The sequence below is a fragment of the Dermochelys coriacea genome, chromosome 10 (assembly GCF_009764565.3).
Source record: "Dermochelys coriacea isolate rDerCor1 chromosome 10, rDerCor1.pri.v4, whole genome shotgun sequence".
NCBI lineage: Eukaryota > Metazoa > Chordata > Testudines > Dermochelyidae > Dermochelys > Dermochelys coriacea.
In genome coordinates, this window is record NC_050077.1 from 63,861,135 (window position 1) to 63,885,597 (window position 24,463).

A 24,463-nucleotide genomic window follows, 5' to 3' on the forward strand; every position below is an offset into this window, starting at 1 on the left:
CCGTTACCATCAATATGATCGTGTATGAGGTTTTTGACAATGTCATAGAGATAAATCAGAGGAGAAATGTTTCATGTTTGACTACATGTGAACATGGACACCATGCAGCTCTCACGTGTCTTATTAACGGACCCTTACACAAAAAAGAATTTCTTAGATGTGTTTCCCTGCAATTGGCTCCCTGGCAGCAAGCTGTCTCAGAGACCCCTAGGTTTGGTGGTCAACACACATCCACACAACCAACCGGGTGAACACTGGCTTGCCTTGTATCTGGTGGAGCGTAACCTTGGAGAGTTTTTTGACTCACATGGGCACCCCCAAAACAGTGTGTTGTTTCCTAAAAGCCATTATGAAATTTTTAAACAAAAATGCCACAGACATTGTGTTTCACAACAGACAATTACAAGACCCCAGCTCCATCGCCTGTGGCTATCACTGCGTGTTTTTCTTACACCATCATAGCAAGAGTTTATCTTTTGACCGGATTTTAAAATTGTATTTTAAAGACTTAGTGCAAAACGACCGGATGGTGATGAATTTTGTAAAAAATAAATTTAAATTCTTGGACATGCCTAGCCTTGCTCAAAACATGTTTCAACAAGCCCAGACATGTGTATCTTGCAACGATTTTCATAGTCATGTTACCCAATAAAGCACCCCAGGTGAGGGGTTTAAAGACAATTGATGTTTGGCGGGGTTTTTAAAAAACAAACAAAACACAATGACCAATTCAGAAATGTTTTATTTAAAGCAAAACATTACCAGTTTAAAAAAAAAAATAGAACGTGAAAAAGATCACACACTGAGCCATTCGGCTCTTTTAGCCAATTTTCATTTTTTAGATGGCAAAAAAGGGGTCACGGTTTCTTGATCCACCCTGGTGTCGGCGGTCGAGGCCTTGAGGTGTTCCAAAAGATCTCTGTTGGCTGCATTGCCCATGACGGAAGATGGATGCTCCGTTCCACCATGGCATTCATAAACACATCCCATCCTTTAGGTACATGTCTGCTAGGAACAGAGCGCGTCTGGGTGACTGCCCTGACTAAGTCAAGCATGTTAGAACCATTAACCACAGAGCCTTTGTACACAAAAGACCCTTTATCGTTCCATGAAAAGATACTTTTATCCTGGCTCAGCTTATTTAGGAATACTAAAGCATTTTTCTTATAATGCTTATTCACGTTATCCAACACCTCCTGAGCAACAGAGTCTGAGGTCTTTGGTGTTTCTGAGGGTTTGGCAGTCACACTCTGCTCCTGTTCTGGTAGAAACAGACTTATTTTTTCTTTATCCACATCGCTCTGCTTCATGTAGTTAGATACCTTTGAAGCACGGTACTGTAAAGTTTAGCCTTTTCATATTCACCTAAGTCAGTTCTTTGAAGAACAGACTTCATTTCAGCATCCAGTAAGTGTGTCACGGTTGATCTGATATTTTCCTCTGCTGGAGGGGGAGCCCTTAATTGCTCCAACTGGTGGCTGGGCACCAGGTACATTTTTTCTGCATACTCCATTATTGATTAGTTAAAAGCCCTGTTATCAGAGGGATAGCAAAACTTAACAGTGGTCCGATAAACCTCCCAGACTGCTTTAGCAGATGCTTATTTCTTTTAAATGAAACCCTTTTATTACACAAAGTTTTTATAAGCGTGCGTTTCTTTTTCAGCACACGCACTTGATTCTGTGTTAAAGGTATGTTTCCTTTTAAGGTATTGAGCGCTATTTCTGAGATGGCCGCTACTAGATCGTCAGAGGCCAAGCACAGTATAGCCCTCCTTTGCTGCGGGGATGATTTGCTAAGTAATTTTAAAAGGCCCAGGTTTCTCTTCACACAGCTAGACATGTTTTCAGACAGCAGCCCCGGCTGTTAAAAAGGGGCCTGCCAATAATTCATCTCTTTTTATACCCGGCTGTTTTTCTTTTTAAAGTATAAACTGCCGGCCAGTCTGGAGGGAAAAGACCAGTTTTTAGTCTATAAGCTTCTGGTGTGGAAGCATTTAAATCCACCACCAGGTAGCCATAAGGCCTTTTGGTAACATCCTCAAAGGCTTCTAGAAAGAATTGAGCTTTGCCGGGGTACATTTGCTGAGCGAGTGTAGCAATTTGTAATCTATCCCTGGGTTTTTTGAACAGAACCATGTACTTTGTGTTTAGGTTAATAGTGTGACTCTTTTTTTTCCCTGGCAAAATACGTTCTGAACTGTATACATAATGCTCAGGTTCCTGTGATGCATGCACTTGGTAAAGTCTTTCTCAATTTCATTGCTTTCACAAGCAGAGTTCATCAGATCATCTATGATAATCATGTTTACTTTACTGGTAGGAAACAAACTGTCATTGTCAAAAGCATCAGGCAGCCCCTCCACAAAATTGATAAAGGGATATTTACAGAGCAGTTCTTTATACAGAGGTTGCCAACAACTGTAACGCCACAGAATATTCTCAGGCATAACAGACAATGTTTGTTTGGCATTATCCAATACATTTTTTATAAAGTAACTTTTCTCGCAGTTGCTATGTCCTGCGAGAATTGCAGAAAAGGGGTGTTTCCACCTCGTATCCATTTTTCAAAAGCCATAGGGCAGGGTTTTAAACCCTTCTCCTAGGACCCTCTTGTTGTAAATGACTTTCTGTGTTTTTTTAAGGGTTTTTGTCTCTATTTGCCACTGATTTTTGTTTAAAGAAAAGGAGTACTTATGGCACCTTAGAGACTAACAAATTTATTTGAGCATAAGCTTTTTGTTTCTTACAATAGAGGACTGCTGCACCTCTATCTTTTGAGAGGGATTTTCTTGCAGGCCCGTGCAATAGTCCAGGACTAGATCTTTCAAACTGTCAAAGTTGATCTTTTCACAGTTTGCTACGTTCAGGATAATACCTTTGACCTTCATACAGGCATTTCCTCCCGACAGCATATACCCGTATGTTTTTGGGCCTGCTGACACAAACTCGGTGATGTGTTGATCTGGTGGGATCTCGCTCGTGAGGTCCCCTAAATAATCCCCAAGAGGGGGATTCCAGGCCCCCTCCCTTTTCACAAATATCACCAAGTCAGTGTCGGCAAGCCCCAAAACCATCTCCATAAACCGTTTTCCATACCTTCAGAGAATTTGAAGGGTTAACATCAGTGGGTCTGGTACGTATAGTTCTGTGAAAGCTCTGGTTGTAACTCTTTATAAAGTCAGGTAACACATCGATGTAGTAAAAGGTGTAATGGGCTGTAAAATAGCTCCACATCCTAGTTTTTACAGTTCTGTTAAATCGCTCCACAACCCCTGCTTTGACTTCATTATTAGTAATAAAATGGGAATGCCATGCCACTTTAACAATCTGCTTAAAGGTTTGTTTAAAAATTCTTTCGCCCTGATCGGTTTGTAATTTTTGAGGCACACGCCCTTCGCTAAAAATAGCTTTAAAGGCCTTGGATACCTCACCACTCATCTTGTCTCATAGGCCTAAGACCCAGGTATATTTGGATAGAATGTCTACCACTGTTAAGATGTACTTAAAATTGCTGTTGTGTTTGGAGAACCGGTGCATATCCACCAAATCTGCCTGCCATTGCGCATCCCCATCTGAAACAATGGTCTTGTTTCTTTTAAAATGTATTCGAGCCGGTTTGTGTAAAGTGTAAGCATCCTGGTCTGAAAGCCAAGCTATTACCTGTCTTCTATTTAAAGTTTTACTATGCTTTTTGGCCACTTGAAAAAGAGGGTTCACCCCGCCAAAGCTCCCAACTTCCCTGGGGGTGTAATATATTTTCTTTAACAGAGCCGTCTCTGGAGACATGCCTGCTACTGGCACCATCTTTTACTATCACAAGTATGGGTGGGGGACGATATTCACATTAACACATTTAAATAAGTTTTATTAATCGCCTGGTTTAACACAACCTTTTACAACCGCCTGTAAAAATGGACGCCATGACTCCTAACATGAGGGAGTCTGTGCTGGTTCATTCTTCCATTTTGTCCTTTTCATCTTGAGATCTGTGTCTCAGACATGAGCAAAAACAGCTGATGCATGATACATTTACTCCCACAGGACTACCAATATGTGAATTCTCAAAGGCCTCTAGTAAGGCATCGTTGAGCTGTCGAGAGATTTTTTTTCAGAAAAGAAACAGTGTAAGCACCCCACTACTTGGTTTTTGATTTACACAATCCCTGGTTCCTAACCCCATTACACACACCCCACCCCTGACCGTCACTTCTTAAACATTTATTTACCTGAGCCACGTCTTTTCCGTTCACCTTGTCCGCCTGTAACTCCCCCAAGCCATGATCACCTTGCACCTCTAGGGGGGTGGACAACAAGAGGCCATCACGGTCATCAGGGTGCCTCACAAGCAGCTGGGTTTCAGGGTCGGTTTCCGCCATATTCACCAACAGTTGGGCCGAAGGGTCCTTCTCAGAACTCTCACTGATGTTGCGCTTTCTCCACACAAGTCCAAAGGTGCTCGGGGCTAAAACCAAGTCCGAAGTTCTCACGGGGGTGGTGAAGGAGTCCATGTTTCCATGATTTCGAAAACATGCACTCTTGGTAAAAGATGGCCTCTTCTGCCCGACGCTGGGACTCATGGGGTGATGGTGCTCCGCTCTGATTGGCAGAGGGGTCACACGCCTCTCTTCTGGGCGGTTCATCCCATCCCAGAACTTGCCCTATTTTGGTCAAATCTGCTCTCGGGGCAGCCTGACTGGTAGAGGTTGGTGGGAGGAGTTGTTAGAGAGGTCACACGAATCAATTCTGGACGGGTCACTCTGCCCCAGAACTCGCCCTGATTGGTCAAATCTCCTGTTGGGGGCCAGTCCTATTGGGACAAAACCCATTGTGATTGGTAGAGAGTGGAGAGAGGAGTTGTTAGAGGGGTCACACGACCCACTTCTGGAGAGGACACCCCTCCCCGGAACTTGCCCTGATTGGTAAAATCTCCTTTCGGGGCAGTCCTAGAGGGGTGAAACCCCTCCTGACTAGTAGAGGAAGTGGGAGGAGTTGTTAGAGGGGTCACACGACCCACTTCCGGAGAGGACAGTCCACCCCGGAACTCGCCCTGGTTGGTCAAATCTCCTCTCGGGGCAGTCCTAGAGGGACGAAACCCATCCTGATAGGTAGAGGGTTGGGGGAGGAGTTGTTAGAGGGGTCACACAACCCACTTCCGGAGAGGACACCCCGCCCCAGAACTTGCCCTTATTGGTCAAATCTCCTCTCGGGGCAGTCCTAGAGGGGTGAAACCCCTCCTTTTTGGTAGAGGGAAGTGGGAGGAGCTGTTAGAGTGGTCACATGACACACCTTGCTTCCGGTCATGTGGCATCCTTGACCCTGGAAGTAATACCCCATGGTGTGGGACTTCCGGTGAAGGAGGGGTCAAGGGTCAAGGGGTGGGGCTTAAGGGGTCAAGGGGTGGGGTTAGGATTTGATTGACAGTAGGACCCTTATACTACTCTTAGTGCTTTGCTGAATCTGAGCCTCTAAAGGAAACTTTGCCTCAGTAGAAAGTGTCATATTATGTTGTCCACTTGGTGTTTATTGGCACTTCAGACAGTTGTGCTCTTTGCCTTGATTGTGTGAGTAAGAGTGGCAATATCAAATAGGTAGACCAGTGGTTCTCAAACTTTTTTTTTACGGACCACTTGAAAACTGTTGATGGTCTCAGCAGACCACGTAATGATCTTTCCAAATGTTGTTTGTACAGTTAGTTAACCTTTGTAAAGCGCTTTGGATAAAAGTGCTATATATATAAAAAAACCTTAATAATTAACATTTTTTTGTTCTACAAATAAAAACACACAACTCATATTTTAATATTAGTAGTCTTACCTTTCTAATGTGTTGGATGTGCCCTCTCTCCCTTGCCGCAGCAGCCCCCGAGCTGGGGCTGGGAAGGGGGGGCGGTCTCTCCCCCGCCACAGTAACCATAGAGCTGAGGCTGGGAAGGAGGGCTGTCTCTCCCCGGCAGCCGCAGCCCTGGAGCTGGGGAAAGTCGCCTCTTTCTCGCTCCTGCAGCCCTGCATGTCCAAAATTCCCACCACCCCCTCTTCTCACCCCATTGCCCACTCCCACCTATCCCCATTTTTTTATTCCAAGGCCATCACCTCACCTTACATGTGCATCTTGTTCAGGATCCAGGCACCTAATTAGTGGAGCCATGCCTGTGCGACTCCACTAATTAGGGGGGTTGTCCTTCATTCTGTTGCATGCACCTTAGAGGGAATCACCTGAATGGAGCTTGCGGGCCACTGGTGGTCCACGGACCACAGTGTGAAAACCTCTGAGGTAGACCATCATCTTGAGCAGCAACATCTATGGGCCAGTAAACCATTCAGTTAGTGTTCTGTGTGGATGACAGTGAACTAGTAGGGGTGGTGTTTTGCCAGTTTGTCTAAGGCTGCAGAACCCATAGACCTGATCTAGAGAGAAAAAAATGGAAGGCAGTGGTTCTGATAGGTGAATAGCATAGCAAAGGAAAAAAACAAAACAAAAACAAAACAAAACAAAAAAACCCACCAAACCACCGTTGTGTCCCAGATTGTTTTTGTTTATGTATCCTGAGTTTTTATTTTAAATTATTTATAAAGACAGCATCATACTTTGTTTTAAAAACTGACTTGACTTGTCTTTTTACATTAGATATATCAGGTCTTGAGTTCCTTGATTTTGTTGAAGAACTATTTGAAGCCTAGTATCTCTCTCACTTTCTGTGTTTGGAATTCTCTCCTTTTTCTTTTTAAACCAGGTTTAAAGTGAGCATAGAGTGGATGAAAAGGGCTGTATTGACAGCCATGGAGACAGAAATTCTCCATCCACAGTAGAAGTTCAGCAGGGAAAATGGTGGTATAAACTTTTCCTTGCTCCTCAGCTAAAGAGTTTTGACTCTGACTTATTGGTGGTCTGAGGAAAGTTTACTCCCCATACCCATTGAATTCTTGATCTCCTTGTTTGAGTTTACCAACAAGGGTGCCAATAAGTGCTAAATTTATTGGTTGTTTTTTATGACCTGGGCACCTGTCTAGTAGGCGCTACATGGAGGCCACCAATCACACAGGTTTCAGAACTGTCGCTGAGTAGCAACAGCTTAGTCAATACCATTGTGGACTCGATTTGAAACAATAACCAACAGAACAAAAGCTGCAGTACAAATCCCATTACTGATCCCATGATGCATGCATTTTCTACCCCAGTAACTTTCCTGATTGAAGAACAGATTAAATGACAGTTGGTTGACAATAGGTTTTGCAGGTGCAAATGGTAAACCTTGCATGGTAAACCTTGCATGTTCTTAGATTATTTAAAGGGCACACACAAGGTTATGCAAAAACAAATGCATGCATGTGTGCTAAGTGGAGGCAGTTTTACTCAAGCACAATTGAAAGCTGAAAATTTTATCCTTTGTATCTTTTGATTTATAAAAATAAACTTAGCTACAACTGTGACAGTGTATACAACTTAAAAGACAATGCAGTGGTTTTTATATTACCTTGGAAGGATACTTGTGACATCTGAAGATAGATGTTATAAGTATAGTGAATTAAGAGATAAAGCATATTTTAGATCAGAAATGTTGGCTAGCACTTACATAAGGACTCTTTGATTCTGCAAAGCACTGAACATTGCCAGCTGCCATTCAAATCACTGGGAGTTGAGAGTACTCATCATCTCACAGTGTTGAGCCCTGTATTAGTACAATGTTCACTCTTAGGAAGTAAATAAAAAAGAAAGAAATGTAGACAAAAATACAGTACCAGAATTTATCAGTAGGCATACCTACTACAACTTAAGGACATTGTTATAAAGATGGTCTTGTTGAGATGGTGAATTGTGGCTCTTTCTCGATTACAAGTATCCAAACAAATGCCCCAATTATTGTAGTGCCACAAATGGATGAGGTTCCAAAAATCTAATTCCAAATTCACATGCTGCTCTGTATTATGTCAAGTGAAGAAATTAGTAAAAATCACCTTATTATCTGGTAAGCAAGTTGAGTTATGCTGCATGATGGAAAATGACCCATAAATGGACATATGTATGAGTTAAACACAGATCATATTTGGCTGCTGCCGGCTTTGATAATCTTTGATAACTTATCTCAGATAGAGAGCCATGAAAACCTAAGTGAAATAAGGTGTAAGTCTTTTTACCCAGACTGCATCCAGAGATGTGCCCATGCAGTATTTTTTTAAATGCTGTTAAAATGGTACAATACACAGATTCTTAAAGATAGAATAATTTACAAATATATATGCAGGTCTTCAGAAGGCCAAAGTGAAGGCCTAAATAGTTCGCTCACATTCAACAAGGTGGTGTAGTTGTAAAGTAGATAATTTCCAAAACTGCTTTTTACACAGCAATCACACAGAAGAATGAAGTGAACCGTAGAGAGGTTTTGTTTGTCCTTTCTGTAGAAACTGAAACTCAGTGCACTGTTGTGAATTTTACATTTTACTTTTGTAATATTAGGTCCGTGTGATGGTGGATTTATGTAACAGCACAAAAGGGATATGCTTAACAGGTACGTTTTCAAATACTACTATAATATTATGCTGAATGCTGTATGCTTGGTGATGAAATAATTTTTGGAGGAAAAATTGGCTTGAGATAATTATAGGCTGTAGGACTAAAATTATTATAGGAATGATACTATTGATCTGATTAAAAAGTCTCCAGAGTAACATTGTTCTGGGGATGTTTATTTCCTAGATAGTTTTCCTACGTGGGAGTCCACCCTTGCAGAGCTCATTATGGAATTGGGATCTCAATAATGGTACTTAATAGCTCTTGGCATCTTCGAGGTGCTATACAACCATTAATGACTGGAGCTTAGCCTTTTGATTCTAGATCAGCATGGGATGGACAACCCAGAGCGGGGGAGGGCCTTGTATCACTGTAGCAACTGCCAGGGCTAAGGTAGGAGTGGAAGTAGTGGACTCTGAAGGATGATGATAGTCATATCATGAGACTCTGAGGTTGGTTTCTCAGAAATCCATAGGAATTTCAAAATACTTGATGGCTGTGGTAGGCTGAAGGCATGAAAAGTTTGCATGTGGTCTGGGAAAACCAGAAAATGTAAAGCTTTAGCTACTCCAAGAGCTCTGTCTTGGCTTTGCTAGCCAAAGTATATAGAAGACTGAGCTGCTGGAGCTGATATACATACTTGAAAATGAGAAAATAAGTAAACCACTTAGGTTTGGAAACCAGTTCAGTCCATTTGCAGTTGGTATTAACTACCGATTAAACAGGGTTTAATATCAATTTAACTGACCTGAATTCAAAATGAGTTAGAATTTTGAGTGGGAAATTTCCCCTGTATGGACTTGACCCTGATATATTGGAGACAAAACACAAAAACTTCTTTTGAAAGTGCAGGTGAAATTTGACTGGAACAAAGACAACTCCACTGTCAAGTACAGCTTAAATGTGTCTTGGGTTCCAGAATTCTGACTTCACACTACTCCATGCTTGCTAAATCCCTTTCTATGCACTCCCTGAATCTTCATTTTAGTTAAGCCCACTCCAACATTGGCTTTAACAATAGCTCACTACGCGGTAGACATTATCTGTCTTCATTACATTGGCTACATTTCAAGTACTTTTCCTATTTATCTATTTGATAAAAGGACATCTAGGGTCTTCAGTGAGTTCAAGATGACAACGTGAGTGAGAGTACTAAGGAAAAAAATTATCTGCAGTGAAAAAATCAGGCATTTCTTGGAAAATTGACTGAAAAGGGTATTAACTAGCAACTACCAGCATTATTAAAAAATCAGCGCAGATTTAGTGCTGTTCTAAACTGTGCTTCACTTTTCTAATAAAACTTTGTAATGAATGCTTAAAATTGTCAGGTTTAGTGTCTGAGATCTGTTTATTTCTTTAATTTCTATGTAGAGTTTTAGATTTAAAAAGATTCTTTGTAGCTCTGGTAAAAATGTTAGTACAGAGAATTTGGTTCTTTAATCCCAGCACTAATCTCTCTTCTTATCTTCCAACTTTCCCCAGTTTTTGATAAAATTATGTTTTACCAGAAGTTACATAGAACAGATAATTCTTATTATGCCCTGTATTAATTATTTACTCCTGCCTCACGAGAATTATGTGTATGGAAGTCATATACAGTAAGGACTCTTTATATTGCTCTGACAGGGCAAAGTAACAGCATAGGCATACATCGTAAAAGCTACCCTAATTTATGGGCTCTCAAGTGATAGTAGCACTAAGCTTCTCTTCCATGGAAAATCAATGATAATATTTTGCATACACCTAGTGGAGGTTTGTTTTTGATGTAGTTGAAGTCACAGACAGAACAGACTTCGACAGCTTCCACTGGAATGTCCTGTATTACACGTATCCCTTGAATTACTAGAGTGAATCCAATTTCTAGTGTTACCAAACAGTGAATTTCCACAGGCAACCAGATCCAATCCAAAGAGAGAACAATTACAAGTAAAAGGAGCCTGTTTGTTATTTAGCCATAGCTATTGTGGATTAGAGAAGAGAAAATATTTAACCATCCTATTTCAAACCTCTGAATTCCTGCTGATTGCCCAGGAAGGTGTGTACTTTGGAATGGATATTTTCTAAAAAAAATTTCTCATGACATTTGCAAGGATTAACCTGAGACACTGCAGACCTGTTCTTCCATTACCACAACCAAGGCTTTAGAGAACTCCTTATGAGGCACTAAGTAATGTAAACATAATAATTAATGGATGATTTAGGGGCATATTTGTGAAAAGGCACATAAACACCTGTCTCCTGATTTAATTTATTCAATAGAAATGAGAATTCAGAGGCCAGTCTTGTCAAATTGTTATCACTGGAAATTTAAGAAATGACTGGGCTTGGCCTTTAAAGTGGGTGTTTTGAAAGATTATACTCACAACCAATTATACAGCAAGTCTGGCTGGATCTGCACTAATGCTTCAGTACTTACTTTTAATACAAAATAGTTAAACCCATAAGTACCTCTTCAGAAGTTTGAAAGTTCTTTTCTGTCTTGTTTTGGTCTAATGCTAATCAGCTGAGTTTAGTGTTGGTTTTACTCGAGCTGCCAAGTTACACTCACCATTTTTTCTCTTTGTTTCCCATGTTCTTTTGCTTGTTTTTGGTTTAGGCCCTCCAGGCTCTCCAGGTAAGGTACCTTTTCAATTGTAATACTGTAGGTATGATGTTGATTCACTTGGTGGTTTAAAAAATATTTGTATAAAGACATATCCTAGACAAATCGATCTCCAGGCTAGTGTGAGAGAAGGGTGAATCAAAAAACATTCTTTTCCTGAAGACTGGCCCTGAGTCTATGAACCAAAGTTTCCGAAGACTAATAAGAAAATATCTGGATGCTGAACATCTAGAAGTGCTTGTAGCTTGACTGTATGATGTGGCCCAGTGGTATAATGTTTATGCCAAAGAGAGAAAAAGACTCTGCTCTCCTCTCTGCCTATTCTTATGATATTTCTGTTCTGCATCTAATCATTCCCATTCATTGTTGTTTTGGCTGAGTGCGGTGAGCTCGTGGTACCCAGGCCTGCCTACCAATCCACTGCTACCCATCTGTTAGCTATTCCAGGAGAATGAGAATAATTTTAGCAGTTCTACAGCATCTATAAGAAGATTTCAAAATGCTTTGCAAACATTCACTTTAGCCTCTCAACACTCATGTGAGGTATATAGTGTCGTTATCTTTCCAGTGATCAGATAGCCTGTTGTTTGTACTCCCTCCCCCTGGACAGTGAACTCCCTCCCCCCCATTTTTCAGTAAAATTCAGCCTGTCCTCAGCATTTTGATTTTAAAATGCAACACCTATGCTGCTTTATAGTTAGACTTGGAAGGATTCGATTTTTATTGGTAAATGTTGGTAAATGTCGATTTCACCATAACAAACACACAACGACAAAAAATATTTCCATCAATGATAATACAAGTTTACAGATAGAGAAAGTAAGAAAAATGCTGCTTCAGAACTTATTAGAGTTTGACTTAAGGATATTTACACTTAGTATCTGTTGACATATATTGATAATTTGTTCTTTAGTTGTTTTAAATAGTTGTGTTAAATTAAATAGGAAAAATGCTTAAAAATAAACATCAGCATTGTCTGTTGAAATGATAAGCAAACAGAATTCTGCCAAGGCAATTTATAATCAACAGCAACATTCAGCACTCCTCCCCAGCAGAGGATGCTGCTGTAGGCTCTGCAAAGCCATTCTCCTAGCCCCTGGGGAAAACATCCACAGCAGCACTTCCAGAAGGAAGCTGGTGGTAGAATTGCGGGGCGCCACTCCCTCACTGTTATAGGGGGAACCTGGCGGGTTGTTTCAGAACCACCAGCCCAGCAAAAGCAGGTCACAGCCCAGGAGCTGAGGGAAGAGGGTCAATGTGAGAACAGGCTTATTGTTGGGGAAAGAGTGTCAAGTGTATATTTATTTTCCCTTTGATTATCTGGTCACCTCAATTGTCTCCATTGTACAGATAAGAACACTGGGGAACACCAGGCTTAAGGTCACACAGAGTCTATGGCAGAGCCATGAAGAGAGCCCCAGATACCTTGATTCCCAATGCTGTACTTGAACCACAGGACCACCTTTCCTCCTTTGCATTGTTACAACCATCCAGAGTTACCAGTGTCTCTACCATGGCTGTCTCAGAGTAGCGAGAAGGATTATAAATCTGAGAATGTCTCCCCTGCCTGTCTGCCTACACTTGTGGTGCTACCGCTGCCTCTCATTCTCATCCTATTAGGCTAGGTTCCACAGGAAGTTCCATCTGCTTTGTTCCATTTTGGTGTTGCAAAGCAGCTGTAAACCCAGTTTAGTTAACTGGCTAACTAAAATAAGTTTATGGCAGAGTGTCACAACGCTGCTGGAACATACTGGTGACTCTGGCCCTTTAAATTTATTATACCATTATCTTTATATGAATGTTTCTGAATAGGATCCACATTGCAGAATCTTCCAAACTTTATTAGTAAACTGACCCAAATCAAATAACCAGGATACTAATCCCATAATGTCTGTTTTCCATCATGAACATTTTTTCTGCATAAAATGATCTTTCTCTTCATAAGGCATTAATTGAATACTAAAGATTATGAAATGCATAGTGTAAACTATAGCTGCACTGTGTGTTTTCATATGACAACTTACATATATATATTGTTTATTTCATGATTTTAATATTTACCTGATGCCTTATTTAATTTGGGACCACTTTGCACTGAATTGATCTAATAAATAAACATATAATGTGCTGTCGTGCATGTGTCATGTAGTCGGATCAAATGGCTCTATGTATTTTGATCAGACACCTCCTTTGACTCCTAGCACTGAGCTATCTCTTTACACAGTGAATGGGAATGGTGCTGAGGAGCCTTAGTTTGTAAGACAATCAGTTGATAAAGAAACAGCAGCCATTACAGTCTTACCAATTCCAAAGTTTAGGCCCAAACTACATAGAGGAACTCCTCACTTAATGTTGTAGTTATATTCCTGAAAAATGCGACTTTAAGCGAAATGATGTTAAGCGAATCCGATTTCCCGATAAGACTTAATGTAAACGAGGGGGTTAGGTTCCAGGGAAATTTTTTTCACCAGACAAAGACTATATCTATACACACACACACACACACACACACACACACACACACACACACACACACACACACACACACAGTATAAGTTTTAAACAAACAATTTAATACTGGTACACAGTGATGATGATTGTGAAGCTTGGTTGAGGTGGAGGAGTCAGAGGGTGGTATATTTCCCAGGGAATGCTTTACTGCTAAATGATGAACTAGCAATTGGCTGAGCCCTCAAGGGTTAACTCTCACACTCTACAAGGCAGCAGGAAAGGAGGGAGGGCAGACAGAGACAGACACACACACCCTGTGTGTTTGAGAGATAGAGATGCGCATTTCCCCTTTAAGTATGAAGAGTGGCATCAGAAGTACAATGCCTTGTTAATTAGATCAGCCATATGAGACCAGACCACAGCTGCTGCCTAAGGCAGCAGCCCCCTCCATCCGTGTGTCCCCCCTGCTCTATGGAAGATGGGGAAGTGGGATGCAGGAACAGGGGGGTAGGGGACACCCTGATATTAGCCCCCCTCTTCTTCCCTCCCCCCCAAACAGCACGCAGGAGTCTTGGGGAGCAGCTCCAAGGCAGAGGGCAGGAGCAGCACAGGGCAGTGGTGGGAGGGACAGCTGAATTGAATGCAATTGATAGCCTGCGGAACAGCTGCTGCACAGGGAACTTAGGGGAGCGGAGAGCTGATGGGGGGCTGCCGGTCCACCCTGGTTCCAAGCCCCCACCAGCTAACTCCAACGGAGTGCTCTTCCTGCAAGCAGTGGATGAAGCAGGGTGCTGCCAAATGACGTTAGAAGGGAGCATTCCACAACTTTAAACGAGCATATTACCTAATTGATCAGCAACATAACAACGAAACAATGTTAACCCGGACGACTTTAATTGAGAAGCTCCTGTACACTTACATATGTGAGGATCTCACGTAAATTAAACGTGTGCATGAGCCTTTGCAGGATTGAGGCCTGGGAAACTCCTCAAAAAACGTAGCTTTTAGAACAAATTTGAAATCTTTGCGGTTCACATTCTGTTTCTCGCCATCCAAGTACAAGTCGTGCACTGCTGAATGTTTTCCATTTTATTCCCCTGCTGGTCCTAGACGCAGGGATGATTTTCAGCGAAGAGTGGTTATTAATTGCATAGAGCAGGTTTCCATTTATTTGGACATGCAGGACATTTAATTCAATTTCTTTTTTAAACAATGGTTTAAACTTTTGTGAAAATCTTTTGTGAAAACTTTGAGAAGCTTCATAAAATCTGAAATTTAAGAAAAAAGTTGTAAAGTTTCACAAACTGCTGGGTCTTGCTTTCCTAGTTAAAAGCCAAAATGTCGATCTTCATGCCAAATTAGATTAGATGGGGCTCGGGCATGGGAACAACACAGGGTTTGTTTGCTGTATGGAATCTTTTAACTCCAACACAGTGGTATGGCAGTGGGGATTCTTGTACAGATGCATCTATGTCCTCTGGACTGCAGTAGTGATCATAGCCCTCGTTGCTGCATGTGCCCCATGTAGGGTTTTTGGCTGGTGGGCTTTGACCCACTGGCCATTCCTCTGTCCTCTAATCCCCTGCCTGATGTGTCCACCCAGAGAGTTGACAAGGTGCACTGCGCTATGCCACATAAGGGTTGCGCAGTTGTGTTTGTGCTTTATCTACCACTCAGCCGAACTGCACTAACTTCATTGTATTTTGGGTCTTGTACAAAGGGATGGTTCAGATTTAGCTCTACAATGCTATCACTAAACACTTGTTAAACATTAAACACATGAAATAGACAGGGTTTAAGCAGTGTTTGCTTAAGGAGATAAGTATGTAGAACTGAACTCCTTCGTTTTAACTGGCTATATTTTAAAATTTTGGCTGGTGATTTTTCTGTTTATATTTTCCTTGTCCTTATCTCTCCTCATTTTATTTTTGATTTCTCTTCCCCCTCAAGCAGCTGCCAGGCTACAAGAGTGATTACTTGCCTTCTTTCCCTGCTTTTGTAACTGCAGTTTTTCCTAGAACCATTTTCTGTTAAGTATCTGGCTCTCTTCCCTCCTGTGTGTGGGGTCAAAGGGTGTGTGGGAGGGGGGAGGAACAGACCACTCATAGTGTCCTCCCCCATTACATCAGGCCAACCAAGGTTTGGAATTACTTAATCCTACCAATAGATAGGTAAGTGTTATTCTTATTTTACAGATAGGCTGATGGGCACCTAGAAAAGTTAAGGTTACCACACACATGATTTGTCTAAGACCATACAGTCAGAGGAGAGCAGACAATTGAACTCCTAGTCTCTTCTTAGTGGTTCTCAACCTTTTCCATTAAATGACTCCAGAAAAAACAACAGAAAAAAGGTTTGGGGACCCCCTTCCATAACTTTGGTTTCCTTCTCCCATCTAGTCATAGAGAAAGGGAGTGTGGACATGATCCCACTGGGCCTCTTCAGGACCCTCATTTTAAGAGCCCATGAACAAGACCCAAACTGCTTCTCTGTACTGTTCTGGAGGCAAAAGGTGCAGCACCAATTGATGTCAGTCACAGTTTTGCTCAAAGATCATGAGGAAAATATTACCCTTTACCTTTAAGCTAGGACTCATGCTTGGTTATCAGAAATTGAAGGACATTGCACTGGAATGTAGGACATGCTACACTCTGAACCCAAATAATGGCAGGTTCTGAGAACTGCTGATATACAGTAAATGCAGTGGATTTAAGGATGAAGTGTAAATAGTATTTGGTTAATGTAAATTATACTCTCCTGTTGGTTTGTTCAGGACCTCCTGGACTCGATGGTTTACCTGGCTACAATGGATCAGATGGCATTCCTGGCATCCCAGGGCCTAAGGGGGAACCAGGAGTAAATGGAAGAAGAGGAAAAATAGGTACTTTCCAGACATATCCTATTTTACCCAAGAGTTCATTAATATTATACACAAGTACAGTTACTTATAGACTCTGAGCAGAGGAAATAAGTTTCAGTATATGTATTATTATTGCCAGCCCCATCTTTTCAGGAAACCAGGAAAGGTTAACACATGTTATAGACTACAGGAGGTCCTCACTTAAAGTTGTCCCAATTAACATTGTTTTGTTATTATGTTGCTGATCAATTAGGGAACATGCTTGTTTAAAGTTGCGCAATGCTCCCTTCTAATGTCATTTGGCAGCTGCCTGCTTTGTCCACTGCTTGCAGGAAGAGCAGCCCGTTGCAGCGAGCTGGTGGGGGCTTGGAACCAGGGTGGACCGGCAGCCCCCCATCAGCTCCCACTCCCCTAAGTTCTCTGTGCGGCTTGCTCAGCAGGCTATCAATTGCGGGCAGTTCAGCTAGCCCTCCCCCCACTGCCATGTGCTGCTCCTGCCCTCTGCCTTGGAGCTGCTCCCCTAGACTCCTGCTTGCTGTGTGGGGGGGAGGGGAAGAAGAGGGGGGCTAATGTCAGGGTGTCCCCCTCCCTCCTGCTCCTGCATCCTGCTTACCCCATCTTCCTTAGAGCAGGGGGGACACACGGATGGAGGGGGCTGCTGCCTTAGGCAGCAGCTGTGGTCTGGTCTCATATGGCTGATCTAATTAACAAGGCAATGTACTTCTGATGCCACTTTTCATACTTAAAGGGGAAATGTGCATCTCTATCTCTCAAACACACAGGGTGTGTGTGTCTGTCTCTGTCTGCCCTCCCTCCTTTCCTGCTGCCTTGTAGAGTGTGAGAGTTAACCCTTGAGGGCTCAGCCAATTGCTAGTTCATCATTTAGCAGTAAGGCATTCCCTGGGAAATATCCCACCCTCTGAGTCCTCCACCTCAACCAAGCTTCACAATTATCATCACTGTGTACCAGTATTAAATTGTTTGTTTAAAACTTATACTGTGTGTGTGTGTGTGTGTGTATAGATATAGTCTTTTGTCTGGTGAAAAAAATTTCCCTGGAATCTAACCCCCTCATTTACATTAAATCTTATGGGGAAATTGGATTCGCTTAACATCATTTTGCTTAAAGTCGCATTTTTCAGGAACATAACTACAATGTTAAGTGAGGAGTTCCTGTACCAATAAGACATATAGTACCCAGTTCTGTTCTCTCTGAAGCAGACAGGACAAAATATTGGCACATGAATTGTGTACAAACCCGTCTTGTTCATATTTTCCCCCTTACTGCAAAATGTGCTGATGAGGTTGCTGGGAGTCATAAGACTCAACAATATAAGGTGTTGTTGAATATTTTACTCAATGGTAATCAGCTGCATAAGTGGACTGATCATGCTTGTAGTTAGTGTGGAGGCAGCATGAGGAGGCAGCATGAGGACATTACTAGGAAACGAAGGCCGTGCTCTGTCATGATGTCAGAAAAATAAAATGTGAAGAACACAATAAAGTAATTTTACTAGAAAGGGAGAGGGCTTGTTTTTGTTGGCACAAGTTATTAGTCTACCAACAATGAGCGCAGTGTTGTCTTAAAAGAAAGGCAAGCGGAGCTGTATAGATGACTGTTTAATGCCCTACAAATCATGGTCAGCATCTGTGAGATAAAAGAAGCATTAGGAGAAATTGTTTTCCTAAATGCTAGAAAAAAGTTAGGGATCAGGAAGGCTTCATTGGCTAACAAAGAAAGAGAAATGAAAGAATGAAAACAAAGTTTTGTGTGTGTGTGTATACGTATATCCATATAGGAAATGTGTACTAAAAATAATGATGAAAGAAGGAACTGTGGACTAGGAGCTAGAGTAGACAGCTAGAGGTCAGTACTCCTGGGTTATATTCTAGTTCTGAGTGGGTTCTTGTCAAAGACGTTTCCCTCTTTTTCCTCCCCCAAGTGACAACAAACTTATGCTTGTGGACTTCAAGATAAAATAATACTTTTTTTTTTAACCGAACTCTCCCCCCTCACACAGACACACTCAGGTCATTGGGTGCTGTGGATGCTTAGCACCTCAGAAAATCAGAACCTTGGAATCTCAAACCAGGCTTGCAATATTAGTGAACACTTCTGAAAAATGTAGCCTTTGGGCTTTATGCATCATACATCATGTATCCTAACATGTTTTATGGATAGTGTATATTATTTGGCTACAAAGCTATGTTAAATCATAAAGAAATGGCTCAAAGCCACAAAACTGAGGAAGTTCAGAGTGAAGAAAACAACTGGGCTGGTACGGCATAAATAATACATGATGTGGAGTTTCAAAAATAAACAACATAGAGAAAGGTACATTGACCTTAGGAATGACAGTCTTATAAATGTCTGTACTCCCAGTCATGGCTAACAAACTTCTCATGCCTAGGTTTACCAGGACCAAAAGGCGATCCAGGAGAGAAAGGAGAAAAAGGAGACCCTGGTGAACTGGGCTTACCTGGCAAAGATGGGATGCCAGGAGGAAAAGGTTCAAGAGGAGCGAAGGGGGACAAAGGGGATGCAAACAATGACGTGATATCAGAAGGTAGGAGGAAGCACCCTTAAGATCTCTCCTGCAGCACAGAAATATACAACACAATAAAATAGACTACCCTTCTCTAGTGCTGTGGTGTTCTGCAGGCCAGTGCCACACACTATCATTGACAGCAGTACTACCACGGTATTTCTACAGTACCTGCATTCATGCTTTCATTGTCTTAAACATGGTCGTCACTTGCAGTGACATTCCCACAGGCCTGCTGGGGCCTCAGGAGGTTCCCAGTAAAGAGGAACTACAGCAGTTCTGTGGCATGGGGAATGGCGAATAGGTGCACAGGAAGACTCTGCACACTCTGTGCTCAGCAGGGCTGGGCTGCATCCCACTCCTGGGCAGCCCAGTATGTAGGAGGGTTTTGAAGCAGGCTGGTAGAGCTGCCCATGGGATTATTCATAGATATTCATAGAATATCGGGGTTGGAAGGGACCTCAGGAGGTCATCTAGTCCAACCCCCTGCTCAAAGCAGGACCAATCCCCAATATTTGCCCTGGATCCCTAAATGGCACCCTCAAGGATTGAACTCACAACCCTGTGTTTAGCAGGCCAATGCTCAAGCCACTGAGCTATCCCTCCCCCCTTGCTTCGCAGGCTAGTGTAGTTCCCCACAAAAGCCTTTTTACTAGGCTTTGGGTTGTGAGATGTGTGAATTTCATCCTTGTCCAGTACATTTTCACATAGTAAATTTCCTCCTACTCTCTCACAGTGTAAGTTTTTTCCTATTAGAAAATGACAGGCAGATTTCCACCCAGGAATGCATGCAGGAAGCCCATTGGCAGCCACAAATAAATGCTGCCTAAAATTATAGCACTGTAGCCTCTGATGCTGAGAGCTCAGAAAACAAAGTGATATAAGGCAACCCTGCTTTAAATTAAAGCTCAGTGTTCTCTCCATTCTTCCATCGTTGCTGATCCCCAGGCACTGAAAGGACCTGGAAACCAGTTTATTTGTGACTATGGGACAAGCACCAGACTTCTTTAAAAAACTGGGTGCTATTAAAATCGATGTCTGTCAAGAGCAGACAGGACACCTAGTGCTGCTCTGTCACTGCAAAGCCATTTGCTCCCTTGTAAACACAAATGAGGAGAGGTCTCTGTTTGGGAATAGACAATCATTTAGCTTGTTACTCCTGCAGTAGATATCATTGCTGGATGGAATGATAACCAGCTCTGTATCTGCTGAAGCAGGCCGCTGTGCTGGGGTCATTTCCAGGTATGGGTAGGGGCTTTAGTTCCTGCAAGCCTCTCTCAATACATCAGATCCAATGCATACAGTGTCCCCTTCTGAGAGGAGGTCTACTCACCTGCAGCAACTATAATCATCTATTCTGCTTTCTACCTAGGTGCAAAGGGGGAGCCAGGGCTCCCAGGACCCCCAGGGCCACAAGGTCCTCCCGGGCCACCAGGGAAGCGCAAAGCAAAATCCCAGGTTCAGGAGAACATGTACAGCAGCAAGTGTACAGGTCAGTGTTGGTGTCTGGGGTATCCTCCATTATTCTCATGCTTTCCTTTATAGCAGGTGCAGGATTACACCTGTTATAGGGCTCCATTTCCACTAAGCACTTAGGCGTGTGCTTAACTCTGCTAGCTCCATTGAGACTACTCACATGCTTAAAGTTAAGAAAATACTTAAGTGCCCTGGCCAAGATGAGGCTGTAATCAGTCTCTATGACAACCCCATGCTTTCTCACCCTCACTCCTTTCTCATTGTGGGGCTACACATTTCCATGTGGTGTTCTCTGCTGGACGGAATAAGGGTGGAACGTAAGTGAAATCTCTGAATTACGAGAGGATGGGGATTCAAGAGTTAACTCCTAAGAAGGGTAGCTCAGAAACAACACGTGAAATAGTGTGTGCTATGGGAAGGAAAGGCTCTGAGAAAGCTGAATGAAAATAACAGTAAAAATTTGAAAATAGGTATTGGGTTTTTTTTTATTTTGTTTTTTTACAAATTTTTGCTAAACTGTTGTTTTTTAAATGCCAATCTTAAATATTCATGTGGTGTCTGTATGTGTGCAGATATTAACTGTGTAGTGAAATGCCCACTCAGCTGCTCAATTGAGTTAGACTTGACGGACTTTTGATACTGGAGGAGGAGGTAGTGCCATCCTCAGAGACTGCATGCCAAAAGAAATGAACATGGGGTAGGGTGACCAGATGTCCCGATTTTATAGGGACAGTCCCGATATTTGGGGCTGTGTCTTATGCGCCTATTCCCCCCTACCCCCGTCCCCATTTTTCACACTTCCTGACTGGTCACCCTAACATGAGGCTTTGCTTCAGGAACTCCTGAGTTCTGTTTCCACCTTTCCTGGTCACTGGTCATAAAAATATTGTACAGATATTACTTAGGTAGGTCGCGTGCACCCCCAGGAGATACCACTGATTCCATTTTGTAATTACTTTGGGGAAATATCATTGATTCCATTGTACAGCTAGGAGAACTTAGGGACTCGACTGGGATGGGTGATTAGCCCAACATCACATGGCAAATAATTGTCAGAACCAGCATGTAAAGCCAAGTCTTCCTCCCTCAGCCGAAAATGGTGCTTTTTACCCAGTGTACAGGGGCCCAATGGGCTGAAGTGTCACCCGTAGTTCGTAATTCTTTTAAGCTTACAAGAGGCAGTGTATACCTGACAAATGTGTGACAATGGTACTTCATGCTCTTCGTTTACGTAATACACTCCTGGCCATTGTTCTCTGTCCTTAGTCACAGTAGCATACGGTAAACAAAGCATTTATCCATGTTTTATAAGATAACTCTTTTCTCAGTCAAAAATAGTTGAAATTATGCCTCATAGCTGAAGTATTTTTAAATCTCTGGAAGAGTTCCTCTTTGCTATGCTGAAGCATTGTCCTATCAATTAGCATTCTTCCATTTATCCTCTTCTCCATCAGAAAACTAGCAGTAGACAACTTGCTCTCTATGCAGCAGGAGTATTTCGTAAAAAAGTTGACAGTTATAAATGTGCTGAGCATCTTGCCACCCCACCAGAGTTTAGTACAGGAATAAGATATTAGTATTCTTTTCAGCTAAGCACTTTTGTGGGAAGGAAGGGTTGGTGTCAACATGTTATGAAAGAATGTATTAATATCTGTTATTTCCTGTCTGAACTAAATGCTTCCTTCTGTGCTTGGCATTTTAAACTGGCTTTCTGGATATATTTGAGTGTCTTCTTTTTGTATATTTAGGAAGGAGATGGTTTTTAATATATTTGCTGCGGGCCTCTGAAAATAATCACTGTCTAAGTACTGAGTGTTGTTGTTTTGAGGGACCAAAGTTTTTTCAGAAGTGACTATTGATTTTAGATATTTCAGTTTTAGGGTGCCCAATTTGAGACATGGAAAAGGAGCACGTTGCTCAGAAAGTCCTAAGCACCCACCCTCTGGAAATCAGGCCTTTTAAGCTGTCTCCAGTTGAAATCACTCATTATTTTTTAAACTCTCAGCCACGATCATCACAGGACACTCCTGTGGAAAAAAATGGCAGAAAATGAAATTTTAAAGGCCCAGTTCTAGTCATTTCCACATCCTGGAATGAGCCAAATTTTGCCAATGGAGAGTTGGCACAATTTGAAGAGCTGGAGGTGATGACTAAGAGACTCAAGCAGATGAGTGCTGGAAGCAAGACACTGTACTGTGATAATCCTAAAAGATCTCAGCTCAGAATAGTCACAGAATAAGGAAAGTAGAGAGAAGATGCTACAAAACCATCACATTTGTCTTAGCTTTTGGGAATGCAAGCAAACTTTTCCTCTTGGATCCTCATAATGAATCCTACCCTGCTGTCCTGTTTTCCCTACATGCACAATACATCCACTGAAACCAATGAATATTTCAGGCTTTATAGCAACAGTTGAAATCTTCCTAGTGGATCTGGGAAGAATTTTGCTGAGCAGATCACGTCCCTGTTTAACGAGGTCAAAGTAGTCCACCCCAAACTCCATCAGAAGATAAATGCTGTAATTGCTATGTGGAGATGCAGAAGAAGGTGAATTTAATAATGACTAATGGAAATAATCTCTGAACATGCTTAGTAAAGTGGGCTTTATTTTTTAGTTTTGTAGTTTAGCTCAAAGGTGAATGTCACAATAACTTGATGCTGTCATTAATGTTGAAGCAGGTGGAGCTATCATTAGATCTCACCATTAATACTGGGTTTCACATTCTAGTAATTAGGGTTGCAGTGGGAACATGGTGTTTTTTCAGCATTCAGGACAGAGCTCTTGATAGTTGTTGGGAGTAATGCTCTCAGTTTCATCTTGTGCCATTTCAGCTGCTGTAGCCCTTTACCTTGCTTTGTCTGCTGTGTCTACCATATAATTTATCTAGTGAAAGGAAGATAACTGGGGAAGTGGATATTAACAGCCATTAGCAATGTCAGCCTTAGGTTAAAGGACTTCAGGTGAACCAAGGCTAGTACGTGCTTTAGAAATATATATGTAGTTTTTCTGACTGTGATTCTGCAGCAGTTGCTAGGATGAAAATGCATTCTTATTATGAGCTGTCACTGTAAGTAGTTAACGGAGTTAGTATCAAACAGAGTATGTTTCAATCTCTTCTTTTCTCTTTTTTTATTATCCATGTTCTGATAGTACCGATCAAGGAGCAGAGTCCCATTGTGCTAGGAATTGTACCGAGAAGTGACAAAGACAGTCCCTGCCTCTAATAGCTTCAAGTATAGGTATCAGACAGGAGACAACAGGTGGACTAAACAGACAAATGAGGTGAGAGGATTAGGTAACAATAAAATGGACAGTTTAGCAGAAGTCTGACTTCAGCTTGAAATATAGAAACACAGGAATAAACAGATCAGAATAATGGGCCGTCTAATCTGGTATCCTGTCACCAATCTGATGCCCAATCCAAGGTCCTTCAGAGGAAGGTGTAATACCCTCCCAAGGTACAATTTTGCAATGTTGTGCCTACAGAGGGAGTTTATTTTTAACCATGGCAATTCATGGTTAGTTTATGTCCTGAAACATCAGGGTTATATTGAGATATTAAACATTTTTATCCTAGCTAATGTAACTCTGTATATTTTTTAATCTGTCCATTCTTTTTTGAATCCTTAACAGCTCTTGGCCTCTATAATATCTTGTGGCAGTGACTTCCACATGTTAATTGTGCACTTTTTATATACAGGGTAGGCTTTACTTTACTAACTCTTGACACAATAATCACAGATTCCGTATCTTGTTTTTGTTAGCACAATCTGAATACAACATTGCAATTTAGAGAAACAGCCGCCTTTCAATCCACACAGTGATTCTGGTAAAACATTGATAGTTTTGATCAATTTTGCAAAAAATTGCAACTTCATACTATCACTGGCTTTCCACAGGTCCCTTACCCTGACAGCACATCTGTCTAGTAAACATATATATGTGCTAACTTAATAGTTTAACTAACTAAACTAACTTGTTACATTTAGTGTCCCAAAAAGGAACCAGAAAAAGACAACT

At 41.8% G+C, this 24,463-nt stretch overlaps 1 protein-coding gene across 4 annotated transcripts in view; it reads left to right on the forward strand.

The window, feature by feature from the left end:
• GLDN (gliomedin) overlaps positions 1-24,463 on the forward strand; it is a 71,280-nt gene that overhangs the window by 14,147 nt on the left and 32,670 nt on the right. For 3 of the 4 annotated variants that reach the window (XR_006274535.1, XM_043493265.1, XM_038418707.2), the window contains exons 2-6: positions 8,454-8,505; positions 11,104-11,121; positions 16,334-16,441; positions 18,832-18,987; positions 20,339-20,458. Coding sequence is in view for 3 of the 4 variants with exons in the window: in XM_038418707.2 (XP_038274635.1) it covers positions 8,454-8,505; positions 11,104-11,121; positions 16,334-16,441; positions 18,832-18,987; positions 20,339-20,458 (454 nt within the window). In the remaining variant the exon portion in view is untranslated. The remainder of the gene's footprint in view (positions 1-8,453; positions 8,506-11,103; positions 11,122-16,333; positions 16,442-18,831; positions 18,988-20,338; positions 20,459-24,463) is intronic. The other variant, XM_038418708.2, reaches the window with a different exon arrangement.